The following is a 21395-nucleotide window of genomic DNA, read 5'->3' as shown; positions in this document are numbered from 1 at the left end:
AAGGGGGCAGAAAGAGTACCCCACTGCTAGTTTTCAGCTGGATGTTATATAGTCACAAGCAGCCTGTTAATGGAAGAAAGGAATGTCTCAAAACTTAGAATGGCACCAGGCCCCTCACCCATAAGATGCATTTTGGGATAATCTTGGCACCAAATGATTTATCTTGGGCCATAAAATGATTAACTTGAATCTTGAAGAAGGGCAGATCACCATACAAATAGTTTCATATCGGAATATAACATACTGTTTATCAAGTAGGTTCTGAGCCAAAAGGCAGAACAGACTTGAAGACAGAGTTTGGGATAAATGCATAGTACATTAGCATAGCTTAAGATAAACATTTCCACAAGAAAAAGGCATTGGTTAACTTCAGGTGAAACAGGTATCATTATGGCAACACAGAATTTTAAGAGAAACCTCCTTTTAAATTTGTATAGAGAAGGAAAACATATCGCTAGTTTGTTTCCTCCTGCTGCTTAAGAGAGATAAAAATGTCTGACACTTGCAGGCTATTTCCTCCCTTTGGAGACCCTTGGCTTTCCTGCCTGTTACCCTCTCAACTCTACACATGGACATCACCAGATGGTCAACACAAAAATCAGATGGATTATATTCTTTGCAGCCAAAGATGGAGAAGCTCTATACAGTCAGCAAAAACAAGACTGGGAACAGACGGTGGCTCAGATCATGAACTCCTTATCGACTAATTCAGACTGAAATTGAAGGAAGTGGAGAAAAGCACTAGACCATTAAGGTATGACCTAAATCAAATCCCTTAGGACTATACAGTGGAAGTGAGAAATAGATTTAAGGGACTAGATCTAATAGACAGAGTGCCTGATGAACTACGGATGGCGGTTCATCACATTGTACAAGAGACAGGAATCAAGACCATTCCCAAGAAAAATAAATGCCAAAGAGCAAACTAGCTGTCTGAGGAGGCATAACAGATAGCTGTGAAAAGAAGGGAAGCAAAAAGCAAAGGAGAAAAGGAAAAGTATACCCATTTGAATACAGAGTTCCAAAAAATAGCAAGGAGAGATAAGAAAGCCTTTCTCAGTGGTCAGTGCAAAGAAATAGAGGAAAAGAACAGAATGGGAAAGACTAGACATCTCTTCAAGAAAATTAGAGATACCAAGGGAATATTTCATGCAAAGATGAGTTCAGTAAAGGACAGAAATGGTATGGATCTCACAGAAGCAGAAGATATTAAGAAGAGGTGTCAAAAATACACAGAGGAACTGTACAAAAAAGATATTCAAGACTCAGATAATCACGATGGTGTGATCACTCATCTAAAGTCAGACATCCTGGAATGTGAAGTCAAATGGGCCTTAGGAAGCATCACTAAGAACAAAGCTAGTGGAGGTCATGGAATTCCAGTTGAGCTATTTCAAATCCTGAAATATGATGCTGTGAAAGTGTTGTACTCAATATGCCAGAAAAATTGGAAGACCCAGCAGTGGCCACAGGACTGGAAAAGGTCAGATCTATTCCAATCCCAAAGAAAGGCAGTGTCAAAGAATGCTCAAAGTACAGCACAATGGCACTCATCTCACACGCTTATAAAGTAATGCCTAAAATTCTCCAAGCCAGGCTTCAGTAATATGTGAACCATGAACTTCCAGATGATCAAGCTGGTTTTAGAAAAGGCAGAGGAACCAGAGATCGTATTGTCAACATCTGGTGGTTTATCAAAAGAGCAAGAAATTCCAGAAAAACACCTACTTATGCTTACTGACTATGCCAAAGCATTTGACTGTATGGGTCACAATAAAATGTGGAAATTTCTTAAAGAGATGGGAATACCAGACCACCTGACCTGCCTCTTGAGAAACCTGTACACAGGTCAGGAAGCAACAGTTAGAACTGGACATGGAACAACAGACTGGTTTCAAATAGGAAAGGAGTACATCAAGGCTGTATATTGTCACCCTCCTTATTTAACGTATATGCAGAGTACATCATGAAAACGCTGGGCTGGAGGAAGCACAGGTTGGAATCAAGATTGCCAGGAGAAATATCCATAGCCTCAGATATGCAGATGACACCACCGTATTGCAGAAAAGAAGAAGAAAAAGAACCTCTTGATGAAGGTGAAAGAGGAGAGTAAAAAGTTGGCTTAAAGCTCAACATTTAGAAAACTAAGATCATGGCATCTTGTCCCATCACTTCATGGCCAATAGATGGGGAAACATTGAAGACAGTGTTTGATGTCAATTCCTGGGCTCCAAAATCACTGCAGATGGTGATTGCAGCCATGAAATTAAAAGACACTTACATCTTGAAAGGAAACTTGAGACCAATCTGGACAGCATATTGAAAAGCAGAGACATTACTATGTCAACAAAGGTCTGTGTAGTCAAGGTTAGCGTTTCTCCAGTGGTCATGTATGGATGTGAAAGTTGGACTATAAAGAAAGCTGAGCCCCGAAAAATTGATGCTTCTGAACGGTGGTGTTGGAGCAGACTCTTGAGTGTCCCTTGGACTACAAGGAGATCCAACCAGTCCATCCTTAAGGAAATCAGTCCTGAATGTTCACTGGAAGGACTGATGCTGAAGCTGAAACTCCAATACTTTGGCCACCTGATGTGAAGAGCTGACTCATTTGAAAAGACCCTAATGTTGGAAAAGATGGAGGGCAGGAGGAGAAGGGGATGAGAGAGGATGATATGGTTGGATGGCATCACCAACTCAATGGACATGGGTATGTGTGGACTCCGGGAGTTGGTGATGGATAAGGAGGCCTTGTGTGCTGCCGTTCACGGGCTCACAAAGAGTCGGACACGACTGAGCACCTGAACTGAACTGACGTTGTTGAATATAGTTTCAGATTTCTTTCTTTTTTTTTTTTTTCTTTTGGTTTTCTTTCATTTTGTTTTTGATGAGCAGTATTTTTGTTTTTCCTTAGAAGATATTGCACTCTCAATGTAGAGTCATAAGTCTGAATTTTAAAGCCACTTAAGTAATGCATTGTTATACGTAGCTAGTCAACAACTTGATGCAATTAGATTAATTAGTCTTTGTTCTCAATCTGTTCAGTTCAGTTCAGTCCTTCAGTTGTGTCCATCTCTTTGCAACACCATAGACTGCATCATGCCAGGCTTCCCTATCCATCACTAACTCCCGGAGCTTGCTCAAGCTCATGTCCATCAACTTGGTAATGCCGTCTAACCATCTCATCCTTCGTCTTCCACTTTTCCTCCTGCCTTCAATCTTTCCTAATATCAGGATATTTTCCAATGAGTCAGCATGTTTAGTATGCATTCAGTCCCTTTTTAAATCAGCCAACATGAATTAAATTCCTCTCTGTCCCCACTGTACTCCCAGCTCTAGGACAGAAACAAAAAATTGCAGAGACTGAAGCTGATTCCAGCACATTGCTTTTGAGATTTTGTTCCCACTTTTTTTTTTTTTTGGGGGGGGGGGTGGAAATTAGATGCTAACATTAAAATCAGTAGATTGTACATAAATATCCAAACTTCCGATTCTCTTGAAAACATGGCCAACTGGCCTGCTTTCCAGCATGGGTGAAGTGGAGGTAAGGCTGCTCCCAGTGGTAAGGCCTGTGCTGCCCAGATTCCAACATGGCCACCTAGCCTTAGTATCATATCTCCTGCCTCCTGGGGCCATGGGTTTGTGAGAACTAGACTTCTAGCTCTCTTAAGATAAAGACTACTTTGTCTTAATCAACTTTGACTCTGAAGCCTTTAACCCAGAACCTAGCACACAGTTCTTCCTTGTCCAGTTGTTGGAAGATATAAAATATCTTGTGGATGCATACAACATATCTTCCAATACTGAAACTATACAATTGAAGTAATATTCTTCCCTAAATCTTTGATGCAGCCTGGCACCATAGGTGCCCCTGATGTCTGCCATTAGACCCACTCCCTAAAGCCAGTTGTATGCCCCTGGGCTGTGCCTGAAGTCTTCACTTTGCCATTTGACCACTTATCCTCCTAGCAATCTCCTCTCCAATGAAGACAGCAATGCATGTCTGATGAAGTGGCTAGGAAGATGACATGAATCCATGAATGTCAAGCACAGCCCCTAGTATCCATTTGCATGATATTCTTAGTAGTTTTTTCTCCATGTAGGCAAGGTTCTCAGTCTTCTTAGAGTCCATGCAGATCAGTTTGATTTTCCAGCCAAGCTTCAAGGAAGAGATTACAGTTGAATTCTCCGTATTCTGAGAAGCTTCAAAGGCTACTTGTCAAGGACACTGATGAAGGTAAAGATTTTATCGAGAGCTTTATGTTTTTTTTTTCAGATCTTTTAGTCACCTAAAGGGGAAAACTCGGGTAGGTCAGAGCATATATACCTAGGGGCTCCTGCTCACCACTACATGCTAAAAACCCAAACTTCCCTGAGTACTTGGAGCCAGGAAAGAAGCATGAAGTGGCTTGTGCTCCTTGGGCTGGTGGCCTTCTCAGAGTGCACAGTCAAGTAAGTATGGGGACTGTAAGCCACATCATATTCCTTTCTCGGATTTTTCTTTTCATCTGATTATTCTTCCAGCCATCAGGTTTAGAAGGGAATGGAATATTTCCCTAAGAGTATTAATGCTCTACTCTTACTTATTGATATGTAACTTGCTATAGGAACTGTGGATCCCAAGGTCTTGGTTGGGTTGCACAAATCTTGGGGTCCAGTCATGTCATTACCTATTAAAAATGCAACTCCTTGCAACTGTTCTGTGCACAGTCTATGCAGATGTCTATGTGGTCCTGTGGAATAGCATTTTCTACATTTTGTTCAACATGTCCTCTTTTTCCCCCTGTCTATTTTCGTGTGTATATGCCTATGTCTGCATCTCTGTGTCACTGTCATTTATCTCTACATCACTTTGGAAGTCACTGGGAGTGTATTTCTCTTTGTGTTGTTTGCTTTTAATTGTTCATTTGACTCTTACTTCCTTCTCAAGCCTTTGAATTTCCCTTATTCATTCCCTATATTTTGGACTCTTCTTTCAAGTGTCTTGTCTCTTTCAACTTGGAGAAAGTTACACTGTTTTATATACACTGTTTTATATCTGATAAGCAGTGTGACCACAGCCAACTCAGAAACCTCTTGCATTTCAAATTCTCCTTTGTAAAAGAGGAAAATAGTCCCCCTTCTACCTCATTCCTTGAGGTTCTATGAGAAGGAATGAGTGGGATGACAAAAGCAATGCTAATGGCTGTCATTGTTGAGACTTCTTATTTATCAGGTACCTTATATCCATCACTTCACTTATCCCCAAGATATTCTATTTGGACGGTTTGTATGGTTGCATTCCACCATTTTACTGAAGGGGAGACTGAGACAGCACATGGTCATATAGCTTACCCAAGATTTCAGAACAGATCCTGTATTCAAATCTACGTCTTTGCCATGGTATATGCATAAAATTCTGATAATAATGTGCTTCATAAAAATGATTAGAAAATACACAGGGCCATTACAATGACAGTTATGCCTTAACACTGACAGCTAATTGTAGCATCTTCTTTGTTTTCTTCGTCAAATGCTCGGTGAAAGAATACCTCTAAGGAGAGTGAAGACTATGAGAAAAACCCTCAGTGGAAAAAACATGCTGAACAATTTCCTGAAGGAGCATGCTTACATATTGTCCCAGATTTCTTTTCGTGGCTCAAATGTAACTATTCACCCGCTGAGAAAAACCAAGGATGTGAGTATTTTGGGAGGATGGTGCTCCGCAGCGCCCCCTGGTGCTTTAGTCTAGCACTGGGGCTCATCTGGAGGTGCCAGGTGGGATGATGGGGATGGGGTTCCTGCAGGAGGCCGAGACACTGGAAAACAGGGACCCCACCCAAAGGAGAAGGCACTCTCCTCCTCAACTGTTTGTCTTTATGACTGGGCCTGGCAATTACCAGGTGGCAGGTAAATATACATTTCTGTGTCAAAGATGTGTCATTAATTTGAGGGCGATTGTTCCTTCTGAACTAAGTGAGCCCCTCAGTTACAGATGAAGAGTGAACCATCACTGATCAAAAGGGAGAACCAACTGCAAAGCAATTGTGAATCCCCTGGCAGAGGAATTCAGTTTCCACAGATGTAAGAATGACAGCAGTAAAAAGTTACTGAACCTGTATTCCTTGTATGGTCATAAGAATCACTGTGGTTACTGTTTTTGTTAAGCACTGAGCCCGTATCTCCGTACCGACCAAGAGAACAAGTCCACCACAGTAATGCAAAGGCAGGAAGGGAGTTTTATTTCTAGTGCGCTAGGGCCCAAGTCTCATCCCACACAGTGGAATCCGACAAGAGCCCCGAACAAAGGAGTATGGCTGTTTATATACAGGCAGTTCTTTGTCTCAGTTACAGGGGTAGCTGGCATTACATGATTGGCCAGGCAGGATGAGCGCATATGCTGTCTCTTTTGGTTGGTGTGTATGGGGAGTTTTCCTAATTTGGTCAAGGAATACTCTGTTAGGAAGGCAAGACTTAGGTCCTGTGCCGAATATACCTTGCTGAGCCTGTCATGGCCGGAGTTTGACCCCTAACATTCCCCCCTGTCCTTAGATCATATAGAGGAATCTTCCTCTTGATTTTGAGACACAGTTTGATATTGTTGCCAAAGCACAAACAGCTGTACGGTGTTTATACGCTCTTTTACAAAGGTTATAAGTCTATTGATAATACATGGACCAAAAGTTAGCATTAGTAAAAGCACTAGTAGGGGCCCCAGCAATGTGGAGATTAGAGTGGTCAACCAGGGGGACTGTTGAAACCAGGATTCAAACCACCCTTGTTGGGCCTCACCTTCTCGTTGACGCTGGGCTAGTCCCTCTCTCACTTTGGCCATAGACTCTCTGACTATTCCTGTGTGATCAGCATAGAAACAACATTCTTTTCCTAGGGCTGCACAGAGTCCCCCTTGTTGCAGAAAAAGCAGATCTAATCCTCTTCTATTTTGCAGAACTACTTCAGATAGGGAAGTTAAGGACGATTTCAAATGGCTAATAGATTGCTCTATATGGATGATGTCTTCATCTATGGCCGCTCTTAGGGAGTTAAATCCCTGGCTTTGTAGGGACAAGGCTGTTATTCCCGTTCTGGCCCCAGCTATTCCAAGACCAAACATAGTTGCTATAGTTATGGCAGTAATAGGTTCTCTTTTAACCCTGTAAGGTTTTTTTTTTTTTTTTTTTGAGGATTTAAGGTCTTTTGGGCCAATCATTGGAAGTAACATAATCCCATGATTTACAAAAATAATCTTGTGTCCCCCCACAAGTCTTCCAGTTAGTTCTGTGGTGGCCTGGGCATGCCCAGAACCCTTGCATCCGGAGAAAACCCCTAGCCCAAGGCACATTTATTACTGGTCTAAGATCAAAGTACAAGTCTGGCCACCACGTATTTGGTGGATGTATTGCAGTGGTTGAGTTAAGTATCTCACGTGTCAGTCCATTCTGCAGTTTCTAGGTGATCCTGACGGGTTGATGCTGGTTTACGATGGCAGCTTCAGAGCAGAGTAACGTGGTCATCCATAAGATGGTCCAGACGATTTGTCTTGGTCCTGTCGGCGGTGGAGCTTCAGCTTGAGGGGGTTGGACGGATGTAAAGATGCTTCCCATTCTTTTCTGGCATCTTCTTGTTCTGCTGGGGTGGCTTGACGTATGTGGTTGCAATGCACCCAAGGCCCGATGCCGTCGACCTTCAGGGCAGTGGGGGTGGTAAGAACAACATAAGGACCCTTCCATCTAGGTTCTAGTGCCTTGATGTGGTGCCTTCTGACCCATACCCAATCTCCTGGGCCAATATCATGGGAGGGGATAGTCCCTTTATTTTGACCTATGTGTATTTCTCGAAGCAATTTCCAAACACGAGAATGCACCTTACCTAAGGCCATCAAGGCCTCTTGGAATTGCCTCAACGTGGGGGGCGGTAGTTTCTTTCCTTCAAAGATTGTACAGACAGGAGGAGGTCTCCCATATAGAATTTCAAATGGGGTCAGATTAAGTAGATAAGGAGTATTACGTGCACGGAAGAGAGCAAAGGGAAGGAGGGTCACCTAGTCCCCGCCAGTCTCTATAGCCAATTTGGTTAAAGTTTCTTTTAGGGTCCGATTCATTTTTTCAACTTGCCCTGAGCTCTGTGGACTGTATTCACAATGTAACTTCCATTTGGTCCCCAGAGCTAGGGCAAGGCTCTGAACTATTTGACTCACGAAAGCAGGTCCATTATCAGAGCCAATGGTCACCGGCAGACCAAACCTGGGAACTATTTCTTCTAAAATCTTTTTCGCCACTATCATTGTGGTTTTTTCCTTTGTAGGAAAAGCTTCTACCCATCCCGAAAAGGTATCTACCAAGACTAACAAATACCGGTAACCATACTTGCCTGGCCTTACCTCGGTAAAATCTATTTCCCAGTGCTGCCCTGGTCTTTCTCCCTGATACCTCAGTCCTGCATGTTGTCCTTTTCCTGATCGCATCTGTTGACATGCCTTACAAGCATGAACTATGTCTCTCAGAGTTGTTTGGTGCCGCGGGTATTGCAGACGTGCTGTTTGGAGGAGTATCAGAGTCTTTTTCTCTCCCAGATGAGTAGTCAAGTGTAAATGTTCACATAGTTGTCATCCCAGATGAGTGGGGAGTATCAAGTAGCCATCTGAGTCTCGGTACCATCGATGTTTTCTTGGATCCAGGCAAGGTCAGAGGAGGAATACTCAGGGGTCGGGGGCAAAGTTCCCATACCTGGAGGCGGAAGTCCGATCGCCAATACAGGGGTGATGTAGTCTTCATCAGCTGCCCTGCAGGCTGCCAGGTCTGCGGCATGATTCCCTCGTGCCTTAGGGTCCTCGCCTTTCTGGTGTCCAGGTACGTGTACTATTGACACAGCTCAAGGCATCTGTATGGCCTCCAAAAGTCTACGGATCTCAGGCAAATTTTTAATTTCTTTTCCTTCAGCTGTCAAAAACCCCCGTTCCCGGTATATTGGGCCCTGGATGTGCACCGTGCCAAAGGCATAGCGACTGTCAGTGTAAATGGTTATTCTCTCTCCTTTGGCCCTCTCTAGTGCTTGAATTAAGGCAATTAATTCTGCCTTTTGTGCGGAGGTGCCTGGGGGAAGGGCCTCAGCCCATATTGTCTGTCCAGAGTCATTTACTATTGCGGCTCCCGCCCGTCTCTGTCCATCTTTTATATAACTGCTCCCATCTGTAAACCATATTAGTTCATTGTTGTCCAGTGGCATATCCGTTAAGTCCTTTCGTATTGCTGTTACCCCGGCCAGTATTTCATCACAGTTGTGGAGGGGGCCATCCCCCTCTGGATTGGGCAAAAGAGTAGCCGGATTTAAAGAACAAGGCGTTTGGAAATGTATCCGTGGGGTGTCGAGCAGCAAGGCCTGATAGTGTGTCAATCGGGCATTAGAAATCCATTTACCTGGGGGCTGTTTTAGAGCTCTCTCTATGGCATGAGGAGTGTAGAACAAGAGTTTCTGTCCATAAGTCAGTTTATCAGCATCGTGGACCAAGAGGGCGGTGGCTGCAATAATACGGAGACAAGGTGGCCACCCTGCTGCCACTGGGTCCAGCCTCTTGGAGAGGTAAGCTATAGGTCGTTTTCACAGTCCCCATTTCTGTGTTAATACCCCTTTTCCTACACCTCGTTTTTTCATCTATAAATAATTGAAAAGGCTTAGATGGGTCAGGGAGGGCAAGGGCAGGAGCTTCCAGCAAGGCTCGCCTTAGCTCCCGGAAGGCCTTTTTCATTGGCTCAGTCCATTTTCAGTCTTTATTTTCTTTTGTCCCTTCATATAAGGGCCTTGCCTTTTCTGCAAACCCCAAGATCCATAACCGGCAATACCCCACAGTTCCCAGGAACTCTCTACTTGTCTAGGGTTAGCTGGCTCAGGGATCTGGAGAATGGTTTCTTTCATAGCCTGTGTTAGCCATCTTTGGCCCTGTTTTATTTTGTAACCGAGGTATGTGACCTCTTGTTTGGTGATTTGGGCCTTCTTGGCACTGGCCCTGTAACCCAAAGTCCCCAAGGTCTGAAGAAGATCACCTGTTGCCTCTTGGCAGCTCGTTTCTGTAGTTGCTGCCAGCATGAGGTCATTGACATACTGCAGTAAAACAATAGTAGGGTGCTCAACCTGATACTCACGGAGGTCTTCATCCAGGGCCTCATTGAACAGCGTGGGCGAATTTTTGAAACCCTGTGGTAAGCGAGTCCATGTCAGTTGTACGGGGGTCTGGCCACCGTCTTCTTGCCATTCGAAGGCAAAGATCTCTTGGCTTGCGGGGGCGAGGGGCAAACTGAAAAAGGCATCTTTCAAGTCTAAGACAGTATACCAGACATAGTTTGGAGGTAAGCTGCTTAGTAGTGTGTAAGGGTTGGGGACTGTGGGATGAATATCACTCACCCATTTGTTGACTTCACGGAGATCCTGAACTGGTCTGAAATCAGTTTCCCCAGGCTTTTTCACGGGCAACAGGGGAGTGTTCCATGGGGACCGGCACCTTTTTAGGATCCGTGTTTTCATGAGGCGTTGTATATGAGGTGTAATTCCTTGTCTAGCCTCTTGACTCATGGGATATTGTCTTACCCTCACTGGAAAAGCATTGGCCTTTAGCTCGACGATGATAGGAGGCGGCTGTTTGGCTAGTTCCATCTCTGCCGTTTCTGCCCAGGCCTGAGGGTATTTCTGAACCCATAACTGTACATCAGGGCTTATTGTCGTTGGGGCCTCTGGCAGATAGAGTCTGTATTCATCGTTTAATGCCAGAGACAGAACTTGAAGAGGATGTCCGGTCCCATCCAGGACTGACACCTGTCCATGGTCGAAATGAATTTGGGCATTTACCTTAGACAACAAGTCTTTTCCTAGCAAGGGTGCCGGGAATTCAGGTATCACCAGGAAAGAGTGGGTCACCTGGTGGGCCCCCAAGTTCACATGCCATTTGGTGGTCCATCCATATCGTTTAGTTCCGGTTGCTCCCTGCACCCAACTGCTTTTCTTAGACATGGGTCCATCCTTTGGTTTAGAACTGAGTACTGGGCTCCTGTGTCCACCATGAAGCCAACCAGTTTCCCCTCCACATTTATGGTTACCTAGGACTCGGGGAGGGGTGCCGAGCCTTGACCCCCCCCCCCAGTCATTATCTTCTCTCGCATAGAGGATATGACTTTCTGGAGAAGGGGTCTCATTCTTGGAGGTCCTGGGCCTCTCTTTCAGATTTTTTTGGGGGCATTTATCTTTCCAATGTCCTAACTCTTTACAAAGTGCACATTGGTTCTTTTCAAGTTTACGCCTTACTGTTTTTTCTTCAATTTTTGAGTCCATCTTTTTTCCCTTTTTGGACCTTGCCCTTGTTTTCAACCCCAGCAAAAAATATCTGGGCCAGTTCTTTTTGATTTCTACGGTTTTCTTCAGCTCTAAATTCCCTTTCTTCCCTTCTAATGTGGTCCTCTCTTTCTTCTGGGGTCTCTCTATGATTAAAAACTCTCTCTGCTGCCCTCACTAGATCCTGCAGGGATTGCTCACTTAACCTCTCTACATTTTGTAGCTTTCTTTTAATATTGGGGGCTGCCTGATTCACAAATGCTAACATAACAGCCGCTCGTGACTCATCTGATTGTGGGTCCATAGGGGTATATTGTCTAAAAGCTTCCATTAGTCTTTTAAGGAAAGCTGCTGGGCTCTCATTTGGCTCCTGCCTTACCGAATTTATTTTTCCCAAATTTGTTGGCTTTCTGGCGGCTGCTCTAAGGCCAGCCATAAGAGTCTGGCGGTACACCCGGAGACGCTCACTACCTTCAGCATGTTCGAAGTCCCAGCTGGGTCACACCAAAGGGAACCCCTCCTCAAGAAGGTTAGGCTGTACTGTGGGCCTCCCATCTATCCCGGGCACATTCTTCTGGGCTTCTGACAGGATCCATTCGTGTTCCTCTGTAGTAAAAAGCACCTGTAACAATTGCTGACAATCATCCCAAGTGGGATTGTGAGTGAAAAGAATAGACTCTAAAAGATCAATAAGTCCCTGCGGTCTTTCAGAAAATGAAGGAGTCTGGGTCTTCCAGTTGTAAAGATCACTAGTGGAGAAGGGCCAATATTGATATGTCCATTCTCCGTCCTCCCTGGCTGGCCCCACCCGAACCGGAAATGCCCAAACAGTGGAGGAGGGAACTTCCGGGTCTTCTTCTTCCGCCATGTTGGCTATTCCCCTCGTCCTTCCCCAAGTTCCCCGGGCAGGGCCTCCTTCTCAGAGAGGAGCCGAAGGCTTGGTTCCCCTCTGGGTTTCTCCCGATGAAACCTGTGGAACCTGTGGAAGCAAGGGCGGATGTGGATCCACATAAGGGGGTGGGGACAATTTAGTCTCCAGGTCTATCAGATTAGGATACAGAGAAGATTCCTGGAACACTGGTTTCGGCTGCTTTTCGTCCTTCTTTTCTTCCTTCTCTTCGGAAGCTTGCATGACTAGCACCTGTGGGCCTGGCGAGGTTACAGTCGGGGAGGAGGGACGGGGAGGTTTGGGAGGAGCAAGGACAAAGGGTTTAAGCCATCCCAGCGGGTTTTTCACTAGATCCTGCCAGACCAGAATATAGGGAGCTTGGTCTGGGTACCCGGCAGGACCGGGAGTGAGCACCTTCTCTTTGACCGCTCAAATAGTAGGTAGGCTGAAGGTGCCTTTTTGTGGCCAGCCGACATCAAAAGCAGGCCACTCGGCAGAACAAAAAGTTACTAACTTGCTTTTCTTCACCAGCAATGATAGATTCTGTGCTCTAGACTTGAAATCAGAGAAGTGGTCAGTTATCAGAGACAACGGTGTAGGAGTAGATTGCCCCATGGCCACAAGGAACACAAATAACAATGACACTCACAAGGCTCACAAGGACAGTGCCGGCACACACACAGAGACACAGGGACAATACACAAACAAATTCCAGTTCTCAACAATCCTCCCTACACTGTTAGAAACCTCTTTTCCATTTTTTAAGTGTCTTACCATCAGGACGTCCTCAGTGCCAGCTGCCTTCCCTGTACGTTACTGGGGACCCGGCCTCACGCTGGACTTGCTTCTGCCAGCTGCCTTCCTGGTACGTTACCAGGGACCCGGCCTCACACTGGACTTAATCCAGTAACCAGAGCCAGCTGCCTCCCCGGCATGATACCGGGCCTTGGCCTTACGCTGAACTCAATCCAAAATTAACACCGATGTTCAGAGCTCATATCTTCTGATGAGGTTACTCCCTTCTACCAGGAGAGTTATTCTCCCCGGTCAGATGGAAATCCTGGACGAGCCCCCAAATGTTAAGCACCGAGCCTGTATCTCCATACCGACCGAGAGAACAAGTCCACCACAGTAATGCAAAGGCAGGAAGGGAGTTTTATTTCTAGCATGCTAGGGCCCAAGTCTCATCCCACACAGTGGAATCCAACAAGAGCCCCGAACAAAGGAGTATAGCTGCTTATATACAGGCAGTTCTTTGTCTCAATTACAGGGGTAGCTGGCGTTACATGATTGGCCAGGCAGGATGAGCGCATATGCTGTCTCTTTTGGTTGGTGTGTATGGGGAGTTTTCCTAATTTGGTCAAGGAATACTCTGTTAGGAAGACATGACTTAGGTCCTGTGCCGAATATACCTTGCTGAGCCTGTCATGGCCGGAGTTTGACCCCTAACAGTTTTCAGATTAGACAAAGGGCTTATTTTGTCTTCAAGAATGCCCACGCAAGCCTGAGAGATAGGCAAAGAGTAAATACATGTCAAATGAAAGGGTCACCTATGTGGTGTTAATTGGATGTGGTCTGAGTTTGGAGGGAGTGGCTGGAGTGGAACAAGAAGGACCTCCTGGAGAAGGGGGTGCTAAGGCTGGGATTGAAGAGACTACAGAGCTTCTCAAATGAAGGCACCAGGACTTCCTTGTGTGTCCAGCGGTCCTGGAGGCATAGTGGTTATGTTTCTGGGGTTCCCATGAAGGAGGTACCACTTCAACGCCTGGTCATAGAGTCAATATCCTGCATACAATGTAGCACAGGAAAAATATATCAAATGCAGATACCTCTGTGACCAAAGTCTTTGAGCTGCACGGTGGTTAGAAAGTGATCTCAAGAGACATGTGACACCCAGAGGGAGGCAGCAGTGTGGGTATAGAGGGTAGCCAGTTCTACACTAACCCACTCCCTCCTTCTTCCTGTAGGTGGTCTACATGGGTAGCATCACCATTGGAACACCCCCTCAAGAATTCCAGGTTATCTTTGACACAGGCTCATCTGACTTGTGGGTGCCCTCTGACATTTGTGCCATTCCACCCTGTTGTGAGTACAGACACCCCATACCCGGACCATCTTTCACTTTCCCTGCCACCCTGTTTCCACCCTGGCACCTGATGACACTCATCTCTTGTGTCTCCAGCTATACACGGTAGGTTCAGACATCTTCGGTCTTCCACCTTCCGGATTACCAATAAGACCTTCAGCGTCGCCTACGAATCTGGGAGCATGAAAGGAGTTGTTGCTCATGACACAGTTCGGGTAACAGTGTAATATATGCTGAATCAAAAGTGGCTATGGACTGACCACTGCTGGAAAAACAGAGGCAGGACCACCTGCCAGGACCCTTCCTAGCCTAACTCCCATAAATATTAGCCATCGTATCCACAGGATCATGTTTCTGGGGAGGCAGTGCCCGTGGTGACACATGAGCAAGCAGATTAGCTAATGCGCAGAGTGGTTTGAGGTGTGGACTTGCAACTCCTCTGCCCATGAGTAGTTCAAGGTTCATTTTGCTGGTAGCAAGAAGAGGGGAAAAAACCATCACTTTTATGTTCACAGACTGTTTCAGGCACTTTCAAGTGATAACTGGTTTAATCCTGCAACAACCTCACACAGCAGTTACTCTGATTAGCTCATGAGACATATGAGGAAACTGAGGTACAGACAGCAAGGGCCTGCTGAGGGCACACATGTGATAAAAGGCGGAGTTAGGCTGTCTTTTCAGGACTGAAGTTGCTGTGGGGTGTTTGGGGACAGGATAAAACTGATCTGGGGACCCTGGGGGCAGTCAAGGGCTTCAGGTATCCAGAGTGGGAAACTGGGGACCTGAGAAGTCAAGGGGCCTGATGAATGAGTTCTCACTCTAGAGGACCCTTGAGAGTCTAATAAACCTATGGCCTACTTCCCCAAAATCCTGGTGTAGTTCCCCTCTCTCCCTTTCTCTCTCATACACACTCACAGATATCCCCAAAATATACACATATACCCAAAAGTGATTTCCCCAGGCAGTAATTTCATAGAACCCTGCAAACAAGATTGTGTTTTTGGCTTTTGTCTTTCTGGACAGATGCAGAATCCACAGTACATTACAGAGAATGCAGTCCATTCTTGTCATTAGGTCACAGTGCTGCCAAAGAGAAGGCTTGCTCTCGACTGTTTTGTCCATAAGGTGGTACCAATGGGACCTGGCCTGACCCCTGTAGCTCCATCTGTAGAGAAGCCATGAGGTCAATTTGACTCACTCAGTTGGTATTTTTCAGTGGGGCAGATGTTATAAAATTCACAGCCTCTCTCAAATAGAACCCAAATTCCCCTCCCGGTTTTATCTAACCATCTGTCGGCCACTGAAGACAGACCTCAGCCTCAATTCTTCTCTGAGGATCTAATGGCAATGCATCCCAGCCCAGTCCTAGCCCCACTTCATGTATCTGAAAGTGGGAACCCTCTTCTTTCCCACAGATTGGGGACCTTGTAAGCACTGACCAGCCATTTGGTCTAAGCATGGCGGAATACGGGTTTGAGGATATAACTTTTGATGGCGTCTTGGGCTTGAACTACCACAACGTATCCTTCTCTGGAGCCATCCCCATCTTTGACAAACTGAAGAATGAAAGTGCCATTTCTGAGCTTGTTTTTGCCTTCTACTTGAGCAAGTAAGTCTGAGATGGACAATCCCTTTCTCCAAATTAGCTGTAAGATGCTTTCAGTTGCACAAAAATTTATACAACACTTGAATAAGAAGTATCTGAGAGATAATCTAACCCAGGATAACTATGTACCCAGGACCCTACCTGGCTTCACCCCTGGCTTTTAGAAATAAAAGTTTATTGGAAGCCGACTCTTGGGCTCACGACCAGTATCTTGGTCTAGGGGAATGAGTGAGGAGGAAGGCTAATGGAAGGCAACAGGAAACAAGTTGAAGGAAAAGGTATTAGGATTTGCTCATGATTTTGATCAGGAAGGAAGGAGAAGGATGGTGGATATCTTTTCTTCCTCATTAGCATTTCACTGTGAGCCCAGGACCAGCTACCCAATTTGTAGGACCCAGTGAGAAATGAAAGTGTGGGACACAAAAGTGTGGGACCTGTTGTTCAAGAAATATCAGGAATTTCATAAAAGGGAGAGCAGAAGTGGGGTCCCTTTTGGCTTTGGGGCCCTTTGACATTAGAGGTCATGTGCCATTGGAGCCAACTCTGGGTGACTTGAACCGAGACCCTTAGAACTCCCAGGCCTTGATTTTCCTGAAAAATGACAAGGTGGACAAGGGGAAAGCCAAAACACTTCAGCACCCTGTCCTCTGAAGGTGTCTGTGCACTCAGGTTGCTGGAGGTCCAGGGCATCTTCAGAAGACATAGTGGGTGGAGCGCTGCCAATGATTCAGCTTCTAACCTCCTCTGTACCACTCATTAGCCAGTAACAGACCTCAGTCTGGATCTCATTCTTTCCTAGACTCGATTTCTGCATCTGCACATGGGGACCTTATTAGGGCCTTGATGGGTCGACAAGCGTAGCTCTCAGAAAGTGTTGTTGTTACTGTCCTCCAAGGATCTCCCCATCACTTCTCTCTACAGAGACAAGCGGGAGGGCAGTGTGGTGATGTTTGGTGGGGTGGACCACCGCTATTACAAGGGAGAGCTCAACTGGGTACCACTGATCCAAGCAGGTGACTGGATTGTACACATGGACCGGTAAGCCTCTCCCTCTGAGGGTCAGCCCAAGTGATGCTCCTGCTAATGTACATGGACACAGGCAGACACACACAAATGCATTCTCAGACACACAGTCACACAGACATGTACACCACCCACAATGATACAGACAGACACACAGACACATGGAAACACACAAGCAGACACATATAAACAGCAACACATAAAAACATGCATAGCTAGTCAGAGACACACAAGCACACACAGAGACACATATAAACACAGATAAAAACAAAGATACAAGCACATAGATACACAAACAACCCATGGGTTCTTAATCCCCAGGCCTTCTGAGCATGGCTCTGACCAGTGTCCTAAAAGGCACCAGAGAGTTCTTTGTAGCTGGGAGAATGCTGCACCCACTGCCCTTTGAGGTGGAGAGTATGGTTAGAGGACTCTACAGTGTGGTGAACAGAGGATCAGGGAGAATTTCTCCAGCCTGAACAGAGTTATAATAAGATGACCAACTGTCCAGGGCTACCTAGGACATAGGAAGTTCTCAATACAGATAAATGTCATTTTAAAAACAGGGACAGTCCTGAGAAAATGAGGAAAACTGGTCTTAGGGAGCAGCCACCCAGCAGTGAAGAGAGGTTGGCTTTAGTCTCAAGACGTGAAAGCAACTAAAAAAAAGACACACCAAGTTCTTGTGCACACAGTGGGACAGGGGCTATTACAGAGAATCAGGAAGGTGGGACACAGCAGTGACCTGAGGACAAGAGGCATAATTGATAGGATTCTGTGTGATACCCTCAAGCAAAGGCTGACCTGTCCTTTGGAGTTTCTGTGGGCTAGTCATGTATTTCCTGGCCAGGGTCTCAGGGTCTGAGCTGGTTGTAGGAGCAGTGCTGGAGGACACCCTCTCCCAGAGGAGCCCCTCTCTTCCCCTAGTATGAGAATCTGCTGCCCCTGAGAATCTCCATCTTTACTCTGTGTGTGACCCATTATTTGTTCCTCATCAGATACAGCTCTCTGGAGGTTTCTTATGGTTTTCTAAGTTTTCATTCACTCATTGAACAGACAAGCATTGGGCATCCACTGTGTGCCATGCACTTTAAGGAGGCAAGAAGAATAAAACTCACCCTCACATCTAAGAAGGCAGATGTACATGAAGTGACTCACCCACATAGTGAATTGTGACTTTGGCACATGCTAGACATGAGGAAGAGAAGGCAATGGCAACCCACTCCAGTACTCCTGCATGGAAAACCCCAGGGATGGCAGAGCCTTGTGGGCTTCCCTCTATGAGGTCGCGCAGAGTTGGACACGACTGAAGTGAGTTAGCAGCAGTAGAAGCAGGAGACATGAGGAAGGGTCTACAGAGAGTGACCAAGACAGGAGACTGATAAACACCGGGGGAAAGACTTCCCAAAAACAATACAGTAAAGCTAGAATCTGGAAGATGAAAAGAAATTTGCTAGTCAAAGGGGAATGGAGTCTTCTAGGAAGGAAGACCAGCTTCTGTCAAGGTACAAAAGATCCTGGTGAATTCAAGTACTGCATTCGAGAATGTCAAGAAAGGCTCTGTGTCGAGAGCAAAGGAAAAGAGGCCAAGAGACAAAGGGCTGTTTAGGAGATAGTCAGGAAGGGGAAAACTCTGGGGACATTCAGAGTGACCTTGATGCCAGCTTTCTTCCTTTGTCTCTCAGCATCTCCATGAGACAAAAGGTTATTGCTTGTTCTGGTGGCTGTGAGGCCGTTGTTGACACCGGGGTATCAGTGATCAAAGGCCCAGGAATACTGGTCGATAACATACATGAGCTCATCGGCGCCAGGACACGGGGTTCCAAGGTGAAGGGTCATGCCCCAGGGTCACTCCCAGTCTCCACACATAACAAGGATCACCATGGTCAACCTCTCACCTTCTTTCTCTAACAGAACTACGTTTCATGTTCTGCGGTCAATACCCTGACCCCTATTTTCTTCACTATCAATGGTGTCAACTACCAAGTGCCGGCTCGAGACTACATCCTCAAGGTGAGGAGACAATATTGAGGGTTGGTTCTTAAACTGGACCTTACAGGAACCCTGGGGCTACTGCTGGGAGGAAGGCGCCCTCTGGAGGCCATGTCACACCATTACAGATGCTGCTGAGCCCTGTGGCTGGGCCAATGCTTCCCACAAAACCAATCACTTGAGAGTAAAGGGCCATATGGGACAGTGATCTTCCTGAAATAAATGTGGAGAGGCCATACCATATGGCATGGTGGGAATCAGGGAGAAGGAAACACTAAGGTTCTCAGTGCTCAAAGAACTTCAATTCAATCTGAACCCGTAGGTGCATGAACATGGAATTCAGCACTAGCAGTCCCTGAATAGGCCATGTTACAAGGAGAATGGCGGAGACAGTCCCAGTGTGATGTCCCAGCATAAGTTAGCAGTCTCCCTTCCTTTCTTACAGTTTTCCTGGTTTGGATGATAAATTACATGGTCAGCCTAGTTCTCAGCTCCATCTTTCCCTTGCTCCAGCCAGATGCCTCCTTTGTGAGTTGGGGTACCAGACCCCTCTGTGGGGAGGTTGGATGCTAATATGAATAAAGGGTACACAGTGACTGCTCAGCCCCGGCAGTGAGTGGAGGCTTCATGTCAGATCCCAGTGGGAGTTCAGAGCAGGCTGATGGGCTCAAAGAAGGCTCTGAGGAAAAGAGGGAATTTCAGGAATTCTAAAACCACAAATTAATAGAGCCTTATGGAGGGTTGCTTAGTTCTAGGCAAAACTGCATGGGATTCCATGCAAATGGCATGTCAAGGTGGTCTGCACTGGGGCACTGGGGACTTACTAGGGGTGATGAGGGCTACAGACTGAGCAGTGGGGATGGGGAACAAGAGTATGTTACCCAGTCAAGCCTGGAGTGGCCAAAGAGGGTGACTGTGGGCTGAAGGAGGCTTAACAGCGTTCCTGAGTTAAGTCTTCAAGAAAGTGTTGTGGGCACTGCTCTATTTAATATGGATAACCAACAATGAGTTACTGTGTATCACAGGGAACTCTGCTCAGTTATATGACAGCCTGGATGGAAGGGGTGTCTTTGGGACCAGGATACTTGGATACATACGATTGAGTCTCTTTACTGTCCACCTGAAATTCAGATTATTGTTAATCAGCTATACTCAAATACAAAATAAAGTTTTTTAATAAAGTATGGATTGTGGGGTTGCTGGAGGAGAATCAGTATTCTCTGCAGAGAAAACAAAGAGCAGGAGTCAGAAGGAAATAAACAGGGAGTGAGGAGAGCTATGGACACACTTGTTCTTTTTGAAAAAATTATATTGAAGTGTGGCTAATCTCATTGTTGCATTAAGTTCTGCTGCACAGCAATGTGACTCAGTTATACACATAAAAATATATTTTTCTTATTCTTTTTCATGTGATTTATCACTTTATATGGAATATAGTTCCTTACGCTCTACAGTAGGACTTTGTTGTTTTTCATTCCTCTGTTTCCCCACTCCTAGTCCTCCCCTCCCCAACACCCTTCCTCATGGCAACCTCATGTCTTGGCCCTCTTTGGTTTTGGATGAATTCTCATATCCTCTGCTGCTGAGAAAACTGCTTGATACTTACCAAAAGAGGGAAATAAGACAAGGAATTGTGCTGGGTCTGGATATTGGGGTGGAGTCACCGGTAAGGGCTCATGCTGACTGGTGTGTGTCTCTGACTCCCCCAGGATTCTAGAGGCCACTGCTATACAATCTTTGAAGAGATCACTGTGAGTCCATCTACAGAGACCTGGATCCTGGGTAACATCTTCCTGAGGCTGTATTTCTCAGTCTTTGATCGAGCAAATGACAGGATTGGCCTGGCAAGGGCAGTGTAAATGCTTGGGGTGGTTCAGGAATCAGTAAGGCCGCTCCTAATACACACTCACTGACACTTTGGGCACTGCTGCCCAGGATGCTGGTGAACTGTTTTTGGTGGTCTGCATACCCTATTCTCAGTAAAGAATAAAGTATTTCACTCTTAATGGTGCTGGAACAAATGGTTGCCTCTGTTTGTGTCTGGGAGTGAAGGATCTAGAACCAAGTCTGAATCAAAATTGAGAGGAGCCCTACTCCAACTGGCTTCAAGGAAAACGGAGACTCATTGAAATGATTCTGGAAATCCAGGACACAAGACTCAGCAAATACAGAGATCTCAGTGACTGGACCCAAGAAATCAGAAGTCATCAGTTCTCTCTTTCTCTCCCTTGGTCTTTCCCTTCCCTCTTCTTTGATGGTCTTAGCCTGATAACTTTCTTCCTTAATGCTTCTACACCTAGTGAGGGAGTCCAAGCTACCTGCCCTAGGGTTATATATCCTGAAGGCATCTCCTAGTAAGGAAAGAAGCTTGGAGCCATTAGAGTTCAAGGGTGTTCCCTGAATGATTCACCCCAGTTCACCTGTACATCCCTAGATCAACCAACCTGGCAGGGCCATGGGGTCCTATGATTGGCTTTACATGGTCACTGGCCCTGATTCACACA

General features: G+C 45.8%; 1 protein-coding gene across 1 annotated transcript; it reads left to right on the top strand.

Annotated features, from left to right (window-relative positions):
- Positions 1-4348: 4348 nt before the first annotated feature.
- LOC120874514 (pregnancy-associated glycoprotein 1-like) lies at positions 4349-20750 on the top strand. The gene is made up of 9 exons (XM_040255938.1): positions 4349-4449; positions 5524-5674; positions 14152-14269; positions 14367-14485; positions 15686-15879; positions 16798-16914; positions 18585-18726; positions 18814-18912; positions 20601-20750. The coding sequence occupies exons 1-9, from the start codon at positions 4349-4351 to the stop codon at positions 20748-20750; spliced, it is 1191 nt and encodes a 396-aa protein (XP_040111872.1).
- Positions 20751-21395: the final 645 nt, after the last annotated feature.

This window comes from Oryx dammah, unplaced genomic scaffold (assembly GCF_014754425.2).
Source record: "Oryx dammah isolate SB20612 unplaced genomic scaffold, SCBI_Odam_1.1 HiC_scaffold_15, whole genome shotgun sequence".
Lineage (NCBI taxonomy): Eukaryota > Metazoa > Chordata > Mammalia > Artiodactyla > Bovidae > Oryx > Oryx dammah.
Note: the sequence above shows the minus strand (reverse complement) of the source record. Positions and strands in the feature narration are given on the sequence as shown.